General features: G+C 51.6%; 1 protein-coding gene across 1 annotated transcript; it reads left to right on the top strand.

The window, feature by feature from the left end:
- Window positions 1-1,710: 1,710 nt before the first annotated feature.
- Window positions 1,711-2,038, top strand: LOC141264573 (histone H4). Its single transcript, XM_073676851.1, has one exon. It carries the CDS (start codon window positions 1,727-1,729, stop codon window positions 2,036-2,038), a length of 312 nt encoding a protein of 103 aa, XP_073532952.1. The 5' UTR covers window positions 1,711-1,726.
- Window positions 2,039-20,027: the final 17,989 nt, after the last annotated feature.

A 20,027-nucleotide genomic window follows, 5' to 3' on the forward strand; every position in this document is an offset into this window, starting at 1 on the left:
AGAGCAGGAAGGAGAGAGTAGGAAGGAGAGAGCAGGAAGGAGGGAGCAGGAAGGAGAGGAAGGAGGGAGCAGGAAGGAGAGAGCAGGAAGGAGGGAGCAGGAAGGAGAGAGCAGGAAGGAGAGAGCAGGAAGCAGGAAGGAGAGAGCAGGAAGGAGAGAGGAGGAAGGAGAGAGCAGGAAGGAGGGAGCAGGAAGGAGGGAGCAGGAAGGAGAGAGGAGGAAGGAGAGAGCAGGAAGGAGAGAGGAGGAAGGAGAGAGCAGGAAGGAGAGAGGAGGAAGGAGAGAGCAGGAAGGAGAGAGCAGGATGGAGGGATCAGGACCGTCTCCAGTGTCTGCTCACCCTCCATCCCCCACTGCAGCAGCCAGTATTCTGCAGGAGAAGCGACAACCTGAGCAGCAGCAGAGGCTGACGGACCCGAGCTGAGATCGCAGGATGGAGCGGACGTCAATATATATTTACACTGGTCCTTTGTATCTCAGCTGCCGGTGATCGCTCTGAGAACAATGCGCCGATCTCTACATCACACACTTCCATGGTAACTCTTTCAGTGACATTTCCAGCAGTTTCTCTCTGTGATCGGATCTCTTCATTTTTCGCTGATTTACCGATGAAGTTACATTAACCATTTGCTCCCCAGATCGGTGGAGGCGTCTGATCGATGATGAACTCCCAGACTGATCTATTTCCAGTTATAAATCTCACATTGTCATTAATGGTCGGATCCGGTGTCTCCGGTGGTTCTGCTTAGTGCTGATTGGCTGATCTCTGAATTTGAATCTCCCGCACATTGGCTGACAGTTTCTCTGCTCTTTGTCTCAGTCTGTGTAACACCCGGTCTCCGGTCGGGCGGCTCTCAGGAGATCTGCTCGTGTTTATTGATCGGCGGCCGATCTTCTCCCGCACAGGAGTCGGATCCCCGGGTTAATGGCGCAGTGTCCGCTCCTGTGATACCGGCTGCGGGGAGGGAGCGGGATGTGATCCGCTTTATCCTCCATCACACCGAGCACAGGAGATCGCTGCCGGCTGTAGCTCCGGCCGCACATTACACTGATGCCGGGATCCTCCGGAATAATCTGTGTCCACGTGTGGATCATAGAGAAGGAGGACTCCAGCGAGTAGATGATGAGGGTAGTAGTGAGGAGCAGGGAGCAGCCGGCTACCAATAGGGGAACCTGTAAGTGATCGGTGCCGGCGCCTCCTCACTGTCTGCAGGCGGATTCCTGGGAGATAAGATTCCGTCCAGCACAGTTCTCCGCTTATAACGACGTCTTGTTGCTCCGCTGCTTCCATCCTTGCAATTTGGTAACAACATTTATTGTTTACGGTTGTTAGAAGACACAAGTCCAACAGAACCAACCAATCTCACTGATTTTCCTCTGTCACACACCCTTTGCTCTCCAGGCCGGTGGAGGCGTCTGATCGATGATGATCTCCCAGAGATTGATCTATTTCCAGCCTGGATCTCCCGCTGTCATTATTGGAGCAGGCATGATCTCCAGTCTCTGAGGAGAGAAGCGGGAAAATTACAGCACAATGAGCGGGAAATTCAAAATCACCAACTGTTCTGTGTTCAGCCAATCAGAGAGAAGGGGAGGTACTGAAAAAATGCTAATTTTGTATCGGAAATGCGTCATCTCTGCGGTTCTCGCTCCGGTCCGCTTCCCCACTATATAAAGGAAGGGCTCGGCGCTTATCAGTCATTGTGTTCTGCTGACTACAGAGAAGATGTCTGGTCGCGGTAAAGGAGGGAAAGGTCTCGGGAAGGGCGGCGCCAAGCGGCACAGGAAGGTACTGCGTGATAACATCCAGGGCATCACCAAGCCTGCCATCCGCCGTCTCGCTCGCAGGGGAGGCGTCAAGCGCATCTCCGGCCTCATCTATGAGGAGACTCGCGGCGTCCTGAAAGTCTTCCTGGAGAACGTGATCCGTGACGCCGTCACCTACACCGAGCACGCCAAGAGGAAGACCGTCACCGCCATGGACGTGGTGTACGCGCTCAAGCGCCAGGGCCGCACTCTCTACGGCTTCGGAGGTTAATTGTGTTCCCCGCTCCATCCTCACCCCCCAAAGGCTCTTATCAGAGCCCCCCACATGTACAATGGAGAAGCTGTGATTCCTGCTGCGGGGCCGGGGGTTGTGTCCTGTGCTCTGATGATTGCGGGAATGAGGGGAAATATCTGCAGGACAGAGAAACAGAAGCCCCCACCCTGAGCTCCCGGGATCCCTCACATCAGTGACCGGGGAGAGAACGGACGAGTGCTCGGTGATGAGCAGATCGGGGGATGTGTAAGTGATCGGTGACCGATGTCGCAGCTGTGAGGGCTGAGGATCTGACCGGATCACTGGCTGCAGAATGAAGCATGAAGTGCAGTGAGGGTCTGCGCTGTGATCAGGGGAGAATTCTGGATCTGGAGACATAAGACCCTGTACAGATTGGGGTCTGATCTCCCCTGTGTGGAGTGAGATCGGACACTGATCACTATACACGAGCAGATCGCCCGAGATCCGCAGCACTGACTCCCGTGTTACATGGATGAGGACAAAGGGGGAGGAGTGAGCGGGAAGTTCAAATTCTGGGCTCAGCCAATCATCATTGAGGATCAGGTCACGGCTCCGCCCACAGGAGACGCCAGTGTTAACCGGTTAGTGCCTCTTGGTTGTTTGTCATTCTCCATAATCAGTGATTTCCTAATTCCTCAGTGACCGGAGCCTGACGTTTGCTCTGGGGAGAAATACTCACCCGATCGTCCTACCGGGCGGAACATCCCCTGCAGTCACCGAGCACAGGACAGATGAGCACCCGGCTGTGCGGACCAGAGAGGAGACTGATGACGCGGATCAGGGGCGTGTATGTTACGGTTACGCGTTCATCTCCTTCACTCTGATTGGTCGGTCACAGAGCAGTTAGAGATTTAGAATTTCCCGCTCATTGTAACATTTGTTTTATTTTTTAAATATATATTGGAAAAAAATGATATCTATTTATATATACACACAGCACTATATTGGGATGTTGGGATATACAGCACTATATGGGGGTATACATATATACACAGCATCTATCCGCTAAATCTAATACATAATTTCAGTGAACACAGATAAAGATGAACAGGTCTGTGATGGGAGGATTGTATCCAGCGACTACACCGGATGACATTCCTAAAATCTCCTTAGTTTGGCTCATACTGTATTATGCAGTGGATTTTATGGTCGCAATCTGTGAGGAAAACATTCACCAAATGCGACAGATGATGAGAGAATAAATGATCCTCCTCCTCAGCACATGAGGAAGGAGAGAGCAAGAAGGAGAGAGGAGGAAAGAGGGAACATGAAGGAGGGAGCAGGATGGAGGGGGAAGGAAGGAGAGAGCAAGAAGGAGGGAGGAAAGAGGGAACATGAAGGAGGGAGCAGGATGGAGGGGGAAGGAAGGAGAGAGGAGTGAGCAGGGAGGAGAGAGGAGGAAAGAGGGAACATGAAGGAGGGAGCAGGATGGAGGGGGAAGGAAGGAGGGAGCAGGATGGAGGGATCAGGACCATCTCCAGTGTCTGCTCACCCTCCATCCCCCACTGCAGCAGCCAGTAATCTGCAGGAGAAGCGACAACCAGAGCAGCCGCAGAGGCTGACGGACCTGAGCTGAGATCGCAGGATGGAGCGGACGTCAATATATATTTACACTGATCCTCGCAGGGCAGGAAGTGTTTCTTAGCCTGGGCCTATTTTGAGACCACAAAGGATGACCCAACTTGTGATATCTGCCAACTTTGTAAAAAACTACTCAGTAGAGGCAAAAATTGCAATAATTTGACTACTACATGCTTTAATTGACACATGCGCGATCAACATGCGTTAGACTGGTAATCTCACTCCTCTAAAATGCAGACTAGCAGATCTCACCAACCACCGGGCCAAGCGAACCAGAAACAAGCTGGACTATCACTGGGAGGCAGTTCTCTACCAAGTCTTGAAGAGGGTCCACCCCAACAATCCCATCTATATAGTCCAGCCCGAAGGGGACGAAGAAACATCGGTTCCAGTGTTACATAGGAATATATTCCGACCCTGCCTTTCTGAAACAGAAGAGATCAGAAAGATGAAGCTTCTGAAAGAGCCACGTGGTGCCTCCTCTAAGGAAATTGCTGGCGACAAAGAGGAGTGGCTCCCTGTGCATACAGGACTGCGAGAGATGCCAGCCCCACTTTCAATATAGTTAAAAAATGGGGTGAAAGACAATCTTCTCAGTGGAGTGCCAAAAAGCCCCAGAAGTTTCTGAACCACCCCGCAGGAAGATCCGCGGATAGCTGAGCGTGCTAATACTGGCATCCCTCCTATCCGATACGCACAGGACGTGTTTGTGTGGGAACAAATTAAGCAGAAGACCCGTGAATTCACTCAATTTCTGGCAGAGATAGGATCACTCCAAGGTTCCCCTTGCTCAAAGACTGGCGAACTAAAAGGGAGGTGGAATGCAAGAGAGTGTGCCACAAATTGCCATTCCCCAGCGCTATACGGCATTTGTGTTCGAAGACTGCCACCTACTGCCCAATCAGAACCTTGTGGAACTAATTGGAAGAGGAAGAGTTTTGGGGAGATGGAATCTAGACAAGGAACCGGGTAATGTGGCCTTGATGACGCAGTTCCCTGATATAAGAGGCTGGAGTGGTGTAACGGGTCTGGGAGGCGGAACCTCTGAGCTACTATACAAGGGGGCAGTCCTTGTAAGGGAGCGGGTGGCGACCAGGAAGGCAGTCACAGCAGGTGACCGGGACAGTCTCTAGAAGAACGGGCGGGAGGTCACGGCAAGTGACCGGGGCAGTCTCTGGATGAACGGGCAGATGGTCACGGCAAGTGACCGGGGCAGTCTCTGTGTGAACGGGCAGATGGTCACGGCAAGTGACCGGGGCAGTCTCTGGGTGAACGGGCAGATGGTCACGGCAAGTGACCGGGGCAGTCTCTGGGTGAACGGGCAGATGGTCACGGCAAGTGACCGGGGCAGTCTCTGGGTGAACGGGCAGATGGTCACGGCAAGTGACCGGGGCAGTCTCTGGGTAAAGGGTTGGTACGACCTGTGGCGGCTGATGGTAGACGTGAGCTCCCAGGTGAGCGGGCAGAAGTCTCTGGACAGGCGGGTGGTCACAGCATGTGACGGCGGAGCCTCCAGGTAGGCTAGCAGACAGGCAGCAGATGAGCGCTCCCAGGTGAGCGGGCAGGAGTCACTGGACAGTCAGGTGGTCACAGCACGTGACGGCGGAGCCTCCAGGTAGGCTAGCAGACAGGCAGCAGATGAGCGCTCCCAGGTGAGCGGGCAAGCTGGTCCTTAGACAGACTGACAGGAGTAGAAAGGCAGACCGTCGGACCTCAGGCAAGCAGGCAGGTAGCAGATGTGCGCTCCCAGGTGAGCGGGCAAGCTGGTCCTTAGACAGACTGACAGGAGTTGGAAGGCAGACCGTCGGACCTCAGGCTAGCAGGCAGGTAGCAGGATATCAGGCAGGAATTAGACAGCAGACTGGCAGGAATCTGGCAGGTAACTGGCAACGGGACCTGAGGGCTGAAGCAGAGTAGTGAACAGTGCTACAACATTGCTCGGGCACCTCCATTTTGGAGGAGGTGCCTATTATATGGGAGGTCCTCCGGCAATTGGCAGCGGGGAGAGCAGCGCTGGAGGACGCCCCGCCAGGAGCGGGGAGGTGAGAGGGACGGCGTCTCTGCCTAGAACGGGGCAGAGACGCCGATGCTACAAGTGGTAAGTCTGGAACGGATTTGGCGCCAACCGGTGAGATGATCAGGAAATGCGTGCAAGGGGCGGCTGAGGCCGAGATCCCGGAACAAGCCAAGAGGCTTGAACCAGTGTATGATGGTGTACCCGTGAACAGGGTCCAAATGATGCCGGTCAAGGTCCGTGAACCAGATTACGCTAGTCAAGACCCGAAGTCCATATCTGCTCCAGGCAAGATCTGAAAAACAGTCTGCACCGGTCAAGACCTGGGACCCAGCCCTTGTTTGTCCAGGCCTGATCGTTGCAGGTCAAGCATAGAAGTGTCTGTTGCGGACCCTGACCTTGGAGTGGACCTGCATGGTGGTGAATCAGAGAGGTGAGTGAGTCAGACCGTTACTTTCAGCACTGACGTACGGTAAAAGGTGCAGTCTGGGGTATTGCAGCAAGTGGGTCAGGGACTGCCAGTGTGAGAATGGCCCAGAGAGTATTTCTTGACTTTGTCAGAAGGACTTGCAGGAAAAACTGGAGACGCCCGCTAGAACCTAGGAGAGCCAAGGGGAGCACTGTGATAGTGTCCACAAACATACAACATATTATCAGCATCTGAGATTAGCTAGATTGTATAGAGAACTTGCCATAAAAATCACATAGTGCTGATAACATTGTAGATTTCATATCCTCCTGTTAAACCCATCCTTCCCATGCCCGCGTTAGGGAAATAAACAGTTAAGTTGGTTACTTCCGTCTTGCTCTTCTCTGCGTGTTGCATCCTGTGACCTATTTACACAGGTATGGTTTTTTAAGTAATAGCTTTATGCTGATGTGTTTAAAAGAGGACGGAAAATACCAGAGGGAGAGAGAAAATATTTTAGTTAGGTGAGTGGTGCCAGCTGGGGAGAGGGACTGGAGGAGATGTGCAGGAATAGGGTCACTGGTGCAAGTAGTAGGGCAAGAAGATGCGAGGAGCCGGGTGACTTCTTCTGTGATTGGTTCAAAGACAAAACGTGAGCTCGATGCAGTGTGGGAGGGAGGAGAATACACAATGTTAGGGGATTAGGAGGAAATTTCCAGTTCGAATATGGTCACTCTTTTCTTTGAAATGGCCAGATCATCAGCGCTGAGGTCAGTAGTGGAGGCCTGCACTCTTGGACTGAGGAGAGAGTGAAAAGTGTCAAAGAGTCGTTTAGGATTGTTGGATAGTGCGGTAATGAGAGCGGTGAAGTCACTTGTTTGGAGAGGTGAAGGGCGGAGTTGTAGGTTTTAAGCATAAATTTATAATAGATGAAATCTTCGGTCAGATTGGATTTTCTCCACAGATGCTCAGCACCTGGAGCACAGCTGTAGGAAATGTGTTTGCAGCGTGTGCCGGGGTTATCGCTGTCTATGCCGAGTTATTTTTTGCGTAGGCGCTGAAGCTTCATCCAGACCGCATTGCAATGTGTCATTTCAATGTTTCAGATCAGAGTCAGGACATGAGAGGGAGGAGATTGGGGCCAATGACTGATGACTGCAATTTCTTCATAAGTTCCTCCTTCCTCCCACCATGTTGAGTCCCAGGAGACTAGTGATCCCACACTGGGACACTCCTGGAAGCTTTTTACAACACCATTTCTTGATTGTGACCTCTCAACCTGCATGCTCCAAAAGAGACATGACGACCTGCTGTTTAGTGATGCACAAACCTTATGGCAACAAGAACATGATGGTGGGGAACGGCATATTTTGTCTAAGGAGGAAGATGATGATGAGACACGGAGACTTAATAACAACCTGACTTATCGGTAACCAAGTCCAAGAACCAGGGTGCGGCGGTGGAAGACGAGGTAATGGATGACAAAGCCACCGACCCAACCTGGGAAGCTGGCATGCTAAGTGAAGCCAGCAATACTGAGTAGGAGGGATTGGCAGTACCGAAACAGGCAGGAAGAGGCAGTGGGGTGACTAGATGAAGAAGTCGATCAACTGTTCTTCAGGGCACCGACACTCGTGAATTTCTCAGTCAATGAGTTAGATGTTCCCAGTCTGAGAATTTTTAAAGAGAGTTCTGAGACTAAAAAAAATGGTCAATTGCAACCTGGGCCATGCCATGATCAGCAGGGGCCTGACCACGAAGAGCCAAACAACCACCTGCATGATCAGTCACGTCATCTAAGCACTCGACTCTATGGGCCAAACACCTGGATCTGCGATTGGTGCCAGCGGGTGACACTACTGCCTCTTCCCCTGTTCTAGGTGCTTCCCAATCCCCATCCATGACACTGGTGCAGATGCCTCCCGCCCTGCAGTCCTTGCACAGTGTGAACCACCATCATCAGGCACTTCCAAATCCTTGTACCAGCACAGCATTCAGCTGTCCCTATCCCATGCCTTGGAATGAAAAAGAAAGTTCCCAGCCACAAACCCAAGTGCTAAATGGCGCACTTACAGGCTCCTTGGCGTGGAAATGTTGCCATTTAGGCTTGTTTCTGCTGACTCATGGCTGCAGCCGTCCCTCGGTTATCTGACGCTACATTTCCCAGACGGCACACTGGGTGAACATTGTGGAGGCCGGGGTTGAGTCCCACTCTGGCACGACACGTGCTATCGACGCTGAAGATTGCTGGCCCTACTTCTATTAGGGTTTCCTCCACCTTTTGCTGCCGTAACCTTCTCCTGTCCTGTCAGCAGACGTCACCCATGTGAGGAACCCTGACTGGCGTAGCTCGGATCTTTGGGACTTGACTGTTGACGTCTGGGCTGGGAACCTGGACTGGCGTCGCTCGGATCTTGATGGCTGGGCGGATAGGCGGCACCTTTCTTCCTGACATGACCTCCGGACGCTGCTGTTGCTCCTCTCGTCTCTCTCTTCGGCGCCAGAATCACCTCAGAACTTGAAGACGCGCTGTTTTTCTCCTCAGCTCGTTTCCCTGACAACGCTGTCCTCAGAGTCCTGATCAAACTCCTCCCCTTTGCCATGCCTCTTCCCCTTTGCGATGCCTCCTCCCCTCTGCCATGCCTCCTTTCCTCTGCCACACCTTCTCCCCTCTGCCACACCTTCGCAGCCACAGGTCCTCCCCTCTGCCACGCCTCCTCCCCTCTACCATGCCCCTCCCATTTGCCACACCTCCTCTGCTATTGGTCCTCCCCTCTGCCACACCTCCTCCCCTCTGCTACACCTCCTCTGCCACGGATCCTTCCCTCTGCCACACCTCCTCTCCTCTAGGTCCTCCCCTCTGCCACACCTCCTCCCCTCTGCCACGCCTCTGCACTATTCTGGTTCCACAGTGTCTTGTCTCCTTACACAGGCATTTTAGTGCTGCTCATCCCTCGTCATGAAATGTCATGCCAAAGGGTTGGAGCAGAAGGGCCCAGGTGCTCGCATCCTCCGCCATATTACTTCTCAGGTGTATTTGCTTCCTCTCGGCCATACTTATCATCACCCTAATACTACACAATCCGCCCTGTAGATGATATCGCAGCTCTGCACTAGTGTTGAGCGAGCATGCTCGACACTGCTCAGTACTCGCCCGAGCATCACGCTACTCGGGATGTTCGGCGAGCACCTAGCATTTCCAGGTTACTCGGGCGGGAGCTCGGGTCTCCGCCCTGCATGTTTGGCGCTCTTTACAGAGCCAATGAACATGCAGGGATTGCCAGCCAGTCACTGTAATGCCTCAGCCATGTTGGTTGTGGGCATTACAGTGATTGGCTGGCCGCACAGCGTCACCTCGAGTATTTAAAACCGGACGCCGCCATCTTGGACACAGTTGCTCCGGATCAGACAGTGTAGGGACAGCGCTGCTTATTTAGGGAGAGATTTATCCTGCGAAATAGTTAGTGTAGGGTCGGTAAAGGCTGCCAGATCAAACAAACAGTCCTTCTGAGGACTAATATCCATCACAGATATCAGGCAGGCAGGCTGTATAGGAGACGCAGTGGTTATACCAGCAAACACTGCATTACAGTCCTGTGTGCTCCAGTTGCTGAAATTGCTGGACTTAGCTCAAGGTCTCGGGGGCCAGGAAAAATCCTTTTTTTTTCATCTAAATCCTCTTTTTTTCTTCCTCCTTCACACTGTACAAATACCAGTCCTATTAACCTTTTGGTGACCCCCCCTCCCACAAAAAAAAGAGTGTGTCTCTGATTTTTCAGACACAAATATATCTGTTGAAAATAGTCTGGTGTAGGCTAGAGAAACAGAAGTGTGGTTTTGCAGTTCCACGGTTCAAACCTCTGTATTATCCACATTTGGGCCAATTGTATCTAAAAAAAAAAGTTTGAGTGTGTCGCTCACTGTTCAGCCACAAATATATATATATATAAAAAAGTCTGGTATACACCAGTAAATTATAACTGTGGTTTTGCTGTTCCACGGTAAAAAATCTCTATTATCCTGCTTTTGGCATTTTTTGCCGTAAAAAAAAAATAATAGTGTCTCCTGATTGTTCAGACACAAATATATTTGTTGAAAATAATATGGTGTAGGCCCGAGAAATACAAGTGTGGTTTTGCAGTTCCACAGGTCAAATCTCTGTATTATCCTGCTTTTTTGCATTTTTTGCCGTAAAGAAAGACAGTAGTGTCTCCTGATTGTTCAGACACAAATATATTATTGAAAATAGTCTGGTGTAGGCCCGAGAAATAAAAGTGTGGTTTTGCAGTTCCACGGGTCAAATCTCTGTATTATCCTGCTTTTTTTCATTTTTTGCCGTAAAGAAAAACAGTAGTGTCTCCTGATTTTTCAGACACAAATATATCTGTTGAAAATAGTCTGGTGTAGGCCCGAGAAATACAAGTGTGGTTTTGCAGTTCCACGTGTCAAATCTCTGTATTATCCAGCTTTTTTGCATTTTTTGCCGTAAAGAAAAACAGTAATGTCTCCAGATTGTTCAGACACAAATATATCTGTTAAAAATAGTCTGGTGTAGGCCCGAGATATACAAGTGTGGTTTTGCAGTTCCACGGGTCAAATCTCTGTATTGTCCTCCTTTTTTGCATTTTTTACTGTAAAGAAAAACAGTAGTGTCTCCTTATTGTTCAGACACAAATATATCTGTTGAAAATAGTCTGGTGTAGGCCAGATTACTAGAACTGTGATTTTGCAGTTCCACGGGTCAAATCTCTGCATTATCCTTCTTTTGTCATTTTTGCCATAAAGAAAAACAGTAGTGTCTCCTGATTGTTCAGACACAAATATATCTGTTGAAAATAGTCTGGTGTAGGCCCGAGAAATACAAGTGTGGTTTTGCAGTTCCACGGGTCAAATCTCTTTATTATCCTTCTTTTTGCATTTTTTGCCATAAAGAAAAACAGTAATGTCTCCTGATCGTTCAGACACAAATATATCTGTTGAAAATAGTCTAGTGTAGGCCTGAGAAATACAAGTGTGGTTTTGCAGTCCCACGGTTCAAACCTCTGTATTATCCACTTTTGGGCCATTTTTACCTAAAAAAAAACAGTTTGAGTGTGCCGCTCACTGTTCAGCTGCAAATATATCTATTTAAAATTTTCTGGTATACCCCAGTATACAATAACTGTGGTTTTGCCATTCCACGGTAAAAAATCTCTATTATTCAGCTTTTGGTATTTTTTCCGTAAAGAAAAACAGTAAAACTTTCTCCCTGATTGCTCAGATTGTTTAAAAGAGTCGGGTGTAGGTCAGAGAAATAGAACTGTGGTTTTCCTCTTCCACGGTTCTAATCTACTTTTTATTACCCTTTTTCCCTTAATAGTGCGAGTGTAAGCTATTTTACTTCCTTTACAATGGGCAAGGCGCGTGGCAAGGGACGTGGAAGTGGACGTTCTGGTGATGGTGTGTGCAGAGGACGGGACCGTGCCCAAGTTGAAAATGTGCCACAACCAACAGCCACATCTTCTCGCTCCCACTTCTTGACCGAATTACTAGGGAAGCACAGAACAACACCAGTATTGCGAACTGATCAGTGTGAACAGGTTATTAATTGGATAGCAGATAATACTTCCAGTTACCTGGGCACCACCACCTCCGGTCTGTCTTCCACACGGTCAACTCTTAGTAGCCGTGAGTCTCGACCGCATACTCCTCCTCACCCTGATGCTCCTTCCTCCCACCATGCTGAGTGTCGTCAGACAGCAACTGATCCCACAGTTGGACACTCTGAAGAGCTGTTCACTGGTCCATTTCCATATATGTGCCCCTCGCCTGCTTTCTTGAAGTGGTGGAAGAGGAGATCCCATGTAGCAATGCCCAAATATTTGAACAGCCACGGCCACAGGAAGTCGACGCTGGCAATCTGTCACAAGAGGTGGACGATGACGAGACACAATTGCCAGGAAGTGAGGAGGAGGATCGTGGTGCGCAAGTGGAAGAGGAGGAGGTGGTGGATGATCTAGTAACTGACCCAACTTGGTAGGAGGACACGCAGAGCGAGGCCAGCAGCACACAGGGTGAGGGAGGCAGAGTACCCCAACAGGCAGGAAGAAGCAGTGTGGTGGCCGCACACAGAAGGCAGGCAACAGTTCCCCGTAACACCAACACGAGGGACGTTGCCAGTACAACCTGTAGGTCTTCCAGAGTCTGGAATTTTTTTAAAGACTCTGCTGATAACCCCAAAAAGGCCATTTGTACCACCTGCCATGCCAGCATCAGTAGGGGTGACAAAACTACCAGCCTGACCACCACCAGCATGATCAGGCACATGGCAGCAAAGCACCCGACTTTGTGGGGCGAACCCCAGGGTCCACGACCAGTGTCAGCTGGTGTCACCACTGCTTCTTCCGCTGTTGTGCGTGCAATACAACCCCCTGTTGTGTGTGCAAGGCAATCCCCTGTCCATACTGCATGTAAAGATGCCCCCTCCTCTCAGTCTTCACTTGTTATGGCAGTTTCTCAAGAAACAGTATCAACGTCCACTTCCACGTCCCACCGCAGTGTTCAATTGTCCATATCCCAGACCTTTGAACGAAAGCTGAAATTCGCAGCTAACGCCCCACAGGCCACAGTCCTAAATTCGCACATTTCACGACTGCTTGCGTGAAATGCTGCCTTTTAGGCTGGTGGAGACGGAATCCTTCCGCTACCTTATGGCGGTGGCCGTCCCTCGGTACTCGGTCCCCAGCCGACTCTATTTTGCCTGGTGTGCCATCCCCGCACTACACAAGCACGTGTCCCAAAACATCTGCCGTGCCCTCAACAACGCAGGTACTGGGAGAGTCCACCTGACAACGGACCCGTGGATAAGTGCTTGCGGCCAGGGACGCTACATCTCCCTGACGGCACACTGGTTAAACATAGTGGAAGCCGGGACCCAGTCGGACCTCGCGACCGAACACATCCCCCCCTGCACAGAGGATTGCGGGCCCTTTGTCAGTCAGAGTTGCCCCCACAGTGTACAGCTCCTGCGCATCATCCTCCTCCTCCTCCTCATGTTCAGCCTCCATCTTAGATATCACCACATCAGTTACAAGCTGGAAGCACTGCAGTACTGCCTCAGCCAAGCGGCAACAGGCTGTGCTGAAACTCATAAGCTTAGGTGATGAACCTCACACTGCTTGTGAGTTGTGGACAGCTGTGAAAGATCAGGCAGATCTGTGGCTGAGACCGCTAAACCTACATCCAGGCATGGTCGTGTGTGACAATGGCTGTAACCTGGTGGCGGCTCTGAGGCGAGGAGAGATCACACACGTACCATGCCTGGCTCATGTGCTTAACCTCGTGGTTCAGTGGTTTCTTAAATCGTACCCCGAGTTGCCAGATCTGCTTGTCAAAGTACGCCGCCTGTCAGCTCATTTTCGCAAGTCGTCTACAGCCTCCGCCACCCTTGCTGTGTGGCAGCTGCGTTTGCAGCTTCCATCACACCGACTGGTGTGTGATGTCCCCACACGTTGGAACTCTACCCTCCACATGTTGCAAAGGATTTGTGAGCAGAAGAGAGCAGTTGTGGAGTACAAGCTGCAACAAGGCCGTCGATATTCAGGTCAGACTCCACACATAAGACCTCAGGAGTGGACCTGGATGTCTGACATATGTACCATCTTGACAAACTTTGAGGAGTCCACCAAGATGGTGAGTGGCGATGACGCCATCATTAGCGTCAGCATTCCACTTATCTGTCTTTTCCAACGCTCTCTGCAGAGAATTAAAGAGGAGGCATTGCAGCCAGAGTATGATGAGATGGATCAAGAAGCCGTAGCAGGCGAATACACACAGCCCAGCCTCTTCTCATCCTAACGGGGTACAATGGGGGAGAGGAGGAGGAGGAGGAAGAACAGGAGCTTGTATCATGCGCTGTAGACGGTAGTACCTGTACAACTGTCATACCGTCGGTTCAGCGTGGGTGGCCTGAGGACAGAGGTGAGGAGGAGGAGGAGGAGAGCATGGTCAGTCATCATCTTCAGGGGTCTGGTTTCCACAGTAACAGCTATGTTATGTCTGAGAGCAGGTGGGAGGTCTCTTGGTCAGGGATCCTATGCATGCCACACCTCCTGCCCAGTCCTGGGAGGGGAAGGACTTCCCCTATATAAACCTAGGGCTGAGGCAGGGTTAGTGAGTAGAGAAGAAGTAGAGACAGAGAAGAGAAGCAGATATAGGAAAAGAACATCAGGAGCTCTGTGGGAGCAGTGCTATAAGGAGTCAGGGGCTGGCAGCTGCAGAGCTCGCCCTGACTGAGAAGCTATCACCGGACCCGGAGTCCGAGGCTGTGGGGACTAATCTTTACCCAGCAGCAGAAACCGCCCGGCAGGGGATTTCAGGTCCTCTGGCCAAGAAACCCGAAGGCACGGTCACACGCGTGGGACCAGCACCGCCGTCGTGGAGCGGACGCCACTAGAAGGCCCCGAGTCACCGGCCATACGGGTGAGCACCACACGGTACACTCAGGGACGTGGGCTACTTATACCCGCCTCTAGCAAGGTAGCCAGAAGAGTACAGCCAGTTTGGGAGGCCTACAACTCCGCCTGGCCAGGGGAGATCCCATCTGCTCAAGGACTGACCAGGCCCCGATCGCTAGCCAGTACTCCGGGAGGGTCTATCTTTATCACCAGTAAAGACCCTGAACTACACCGCATCGTCTCTGAGTGATTCCTGCTCCCCCATCATCCACGTCGGCTGCCCTGAGGCCATACCCCTCCCGTTGGGGGTGATACTACCACACTGCACAATCCTACCACCGGCCTCAGCGGTCTGTCCTGCAGCGGCAGCTCCTTCGCTGCATTCAACGGGTGGCGTAGTCGTCCAACATCTACCGCTAATACAACGCCACTTAGTCTGACTCCCTGGGCACGGACCCGGTCACCGCCACGAGACTACAACCCTCAACAGATCCGGCTCCGGGTAAGCTCCTGCATGCGCAACGCTGTGCGACACAGGCCCAGGGGTGCGTCACACGCATGGCTGACTTTATGTTACGCTGCCTTAACCGTGACCCTCGCGTTGTCAAAATGTTGGGTGACAGTCATTGCTGGTTGGTAACACTTTTAGACCCCTGCTACAAGGAGAACTTTCACTCTCTTATTCCTGAGGTGGAGAGGTCTACAAGAATGGGGCAGTACCAGAAGGCCCTTGCTGCAGAACTGTTAAAAAAATTCCCATCTGAACACGCTAGCGGCAGAGGTCACAGTTCGTTTACCAACCAAGGCGTACAGGCGATAGAGACGCAACTCCAATCCAGCAGAGGCAGGGGAACACTGTCAACATTCTGCGACAGTTTTCTGAGACCCGCCCATGTGGCGCCCCTGAGGGTTCGACCGCCACATGGATTCTGCACTTCTCTAATGGAGTGTAGTGTTCCTCCTCTGAGGTAAGAACAGTATGATAGTCGTGACCCAACCTTTGCATCCAACACCACATTTCTCCACCAGAGGGGGCTAGTATGCACTAGGTGCTGCTCCCCTGGTTACAGGGAGACTGGGGAACCGAGAGTTAGGGGAACCAGTTAGTGGGTGAGGGTGGAGGACTTACAAGCTAGTTACACTTTAAATTTCATGTTTAATAAAGAGCCATTTTGGTCTTGGTTCTTTGACTGTTCTTTGATCGTGATCTCCCTCCCTGAGCGTGGATCCTGTGTGGGCCTGCAGAGGACGGAGACACGGCCCTCGTACCTTAGCCTTGGGACGATGGGTAGGTTGTAGACAAGGAATGTCTCGACCCAGTCAATGACCAGGACCAAGAAGGCTGGGAGCTTAAGAGTGTGGCTCCATAGCAAATGGATCCCAGGCAGGATGATGACGGAGCGGAGTACGCCACCTGTCCTTGCCAACCTGATATATTCAGAGGGAGTCCGGCTGCAAGAGGGGTACCGGCCCCCGACACCCGACCTTGCTACTCCACGTCCTGGTCGGGAAAGCCCGGTAGGCCCAGAGGATCCCACCGGGTATCGGACGGAGCGGAGCTGCCACCCGTGCCCTTGTTCTGAGAGGAGCTCAGAGGGAGACCCATCCTATTCGCACACACACAGGAAAGGATTCGGTCTGTAGTTCAGGAACACTCTGGTGTAGGGTCCCGACTGAATGCTGGACTTACTCGAAGCACCCCCGTCCCTGGTGACCGCAGGACTCTGCGGGAAGCAGGGAGTCGCCTTCCTTCTGCCATCTCTAAAGTGAGTAAAGCCTTGGAAGCTCACCCCTATGGCATCCGGACAGTTTATTCTGCGCTACACTGCATGACGTGGCGCCCGTCTTCCTCTACTACTACCCCCTCCACCCTGGCCCTCTGCCCTGGGGCCTTGCTCCGTCTGTGGGGAGTAGTAATAAATTTGGCCGCTATAACACCGTGCCTCAGCGGACTGCAGCGACGCAAGTGGCCTTCACCAGGTGCCACAGGTGGTGTAGTCGTAAATCAGCCACTCAACCTGGATGAGCCCACACCATCCTTTTTAATGTGACGGCCCTGAGCACGGGTCGGGTCCGGGCCACGGCTGCACCCCATCTCTACATCACAGGACCTGACACCGAGTCCCCCATCTCCCAGGGTAAAGAAAAGGGCTTTTTCCGAGAAGAGGTGTCACACCCAGCTTACAGGCCCTGAGGCACGGGGTACTCTCACAAGGAGTGGAAAGTTTCAAAAGATGGTCAGGGAGTACCTTGCCGACCGTACCATCATCCTCCGTGATTCCTCTGTGCCTTTTAATTATTGGGTATCCAAGCTGGACACTTGGAATGAACTCGCTCTGTACGCCTTGGAGGTCCTGGCCTGCCCTGCCGCTAGCGTGTTATCGGAGCGTGTTTTTAGTGCCGCTGGGGGAATTATAACTGATAAGCGCACTCGCCTGTCAACTGACAATGCTAACAAGCTGACCCTTATCAAAATGAACAAGGGCTGGATTGGGCCAGACTTCTCATCACCAAATGACAGCAGAGTAACATAAAGTCAAATCCACTGTGTTATTTTGGGAGGTGTATTCACATGCACAGCTTCACACACACACATTGGTATACGCTTCCTCATTTCGGCAGTTTTATTTACTTCTCCTTATCCTCAACCTCCACCACCACTATACCACCAGGGTGACCGTGGTCCGTGTTGCCACTATTGAAAGTTCCTCCGTCCTTATTTTTGTCAGCTTTTGCTTGGAAGGCATAAGCAAAGACTGTGGGAGACCCACTCCTCAATAATGGGAATAATATTTTTAAGATGCTGCACAGTATGGCTCTTGCAAAAGGCATTAAAAGCGTCTTGTTAAGCTACTGTGACCTCCACCACTTTTCCGCGGGGCATTAAAAGCGTCTTGTTAAGCTACTGGGACCTCCACCACTTTTCCGAGGGGCATTAAAACCGTCTTGTTAAGCTACTGGGACCTCCCCGTCTCTTCTGAGGGGCATTAAAAGCGTCTTGTTAAACTCCACAGCTCTTCCAAGGGGCATTGAAATGTTGTTTATAATTAACTCTAACCTCCACGACTCTTCGAACGAGCATTACATTTCCTCCTAATTTTTGGCAGCTTTTGCTTGGAAGGCATAAGCAAAGACTATGGGAGACCCACTCCCCAATAATGGAAATAATGTTTTTAAGATGCTGTACTGTATGGCTCTTGTAAGGGGCATTAAAACCGTCTTGTTAAGCTACTGCGACCTCCACCACTTTTCCGAGGGGCATTAAAACCGTCTTGTTAAGCTACTGGGACCTCCACGTCTCTTCAAAGGGGCATTAAAAGCATCTTCTTAAGCCACTCTGAACTCCACAGCTCTTCCAAGGGGCATTAAAATGTTGTTTTTAATTACCTCTAACCTCCACGACTCTTCCAACGGGCATTGCATTTCCTCCTAATTTTAGTCAGCTTTTGCTTTTCAATGCAAAGGTGAAAGCTAAGGGAGACCCACTACCCAATAATGGGTAGAAGGTTTTTAGTACGCTGTAATCCACGTCTGTTTCAAGGGGCATTGCAGTTCCTCATAATTTTTGGAAAGCCTTCCATTCACTGCTTAGGCCAACAGTGTACAGGAGACCAAGTTGCTATAAATGAAAAAAACGGTTTAGTTAAGGCCCTCTGACCTCCATGTCATTTCCAAGGGGCATTGGAGTGCCTCAAAATTTTTGGTAGGCATTGCACTCACTGTATGCCCTATAACTGTGTAGCAGAACCGCTCCTTTTGTTACAGAAACATATCCTACTAGACATTTGTGGTTGACTGGCCTGATATTGATGTGAATGGTCCCTGTTCCTCCTGCTCTTTCTCCTTTGCCACTACCTCATCCATCATTTATCACCTGAAGCTTTGTTTTAACGGGAGTCATAGAACTGGGATAGTAGCAGGAAAACATCCAGCAATCCTCGGAGGAGGTAGGATATGCGCCAAAACGCTGACCACCTCAGGCCTAGCCGCTACTACATACACGCGCTTGCATTCCAAGAAAACAAAGCTGACGCTAACTTCTATCATCATCATGCTGCTCACCTTGGCACTCTCAACTCCCCTGATGGAGAAGCCAGGGCCCACCGGAGGAGTCTGGTTCTCTGGTGGGCTCGTCCAATGCTGCCCTAAAGCAGGCCAGGCTAAGAAAAGTGTGTGGGGGGAAGTTGACAGGAGAAATAGGGGCAGCTGGGGACCGTTTATGGACACCCGGCTGCCCCCTGGTGGCTGGGTTCCGAGTGTGGACACCCGGCCGCCGTGCGGCTGGTGACTGAGTATGGATACCAGGCCGCCAACGCAGCCATAACGTGGTGGCCAGATTCCGCCTCCACATGCCTAAAAGGCCAAATTTCAAGTGCAAGCAAGCAAGCAGTATGGTATTGCAGCTTGGGGGTGGGTGGGTGGCAGGCTGCATACTAGTGCTTGCGTTGCAAGGAATGGGAAAGGTACATTGAACACTGCCCTGGGACAAGGACTTGAATGGGGATAGTTGCAAGTCTGCAACGACAGGTGCAGGGTGGGAGGCATCTTCGCATGTACCATGAACAGGGGTTTGGCATGCACACACTACAGCGGAATAGGCTGTCCTTCCCACTAAATGCACTGGGGAGGGCACAGGTAATGTTTTGGTATGCGCGCTTAATCTTATGTATAAGGCACACCGGGACAAATAGGGGCGGCTGAGGACTGAGTATGGATTCCTCGCTGCCGATGCAGCCATGAGGTAGTGGCCAGCTTAGGCCTCCTCCAATCTGAAAGGCCCCATTTCAAGTGCAAGCTAGCAGTATGGTATTGCAGCCTGGGGGTGGGTGGGTGGCAGGTTGCACACTTACACTTGCATTAAAAGAAAACAAAGCAGATGCTAACTTCTATCATCATCATCATGCTGCTCACCTTGGCACTCTCAACTCCCCTGATGGAGAAGCCAGGGCCCACCGGAGGAGTCTGGTTCTCTGGTGGGCTCATCCAATGCTGCCCTAAAGCAGGCCGGGCTAAGAAAAGTGTGTGGGGGGATGTTCCAAGGAGAAATAGGGGCGGCTTATGGACACCCGGCTGCCCCTAGGCGGCTAGGGACCGTGTGTGGACACCTGGCCGTGGGGCGGCTGGGGACCGAGTATGGACACCCGGCCGCCCCCTGGCGGCTGGGGACCGAGTGTCGACACCCGGCCGCCGGGCGGCTGGGGACTGTGTATGGATACCTTGCTGCCGAAGCAGCCATGACGTGGTGGCCAGATTCCGCCTCCACATGACTAAAAGGCCCAATTTCAAGTGAAAGCAAGCTAGCAGTATGGTATTGTAGCCTCCGGGTGGGTGGGTGGTTGGCTGCATATTTGCGCTTGCATTGCAAGGAATGGGGGAGGTACAATTGAACACTGCTCTGGGACAAGAACTTGCACGGGGATAGTTGCAAGTCTGCATCTTCTGATGTGGAAAGGATCACTTCTGATGGGCACACTTTTAGGCAGTGACCTGCGTGTCAGAGATGCTTCCAGGGGTCTTCCCCATGCT

This window comes from Phyllobates terribilis, unplaced genomic scaffold (assembly GCF_046119375.1).
Source record: "Phyllobates terribilis strain yellow unplaced genomic scaffold, ASM4611937v1 Scaffold_4__5_contigs__length_816908805, whole genome shotgun sequence".
NCBI classification, from domain to species: Eukaryota; Metazoa; Chordata; class Amphibia; order Anura; family Dendrobatidae; genus Phyllobates; species Phyllobates terribilis.

What these genes read in the sequence shown, in the direction of transcription:
- LOC141264573 (XM_073676851.1), top strand. Translation starts at nt 1,727, where the DNA reads ATGTCTGGTCGCGGTAAAGGAGGGAAAGGTCTCGGGAAGGGCGGCGCC.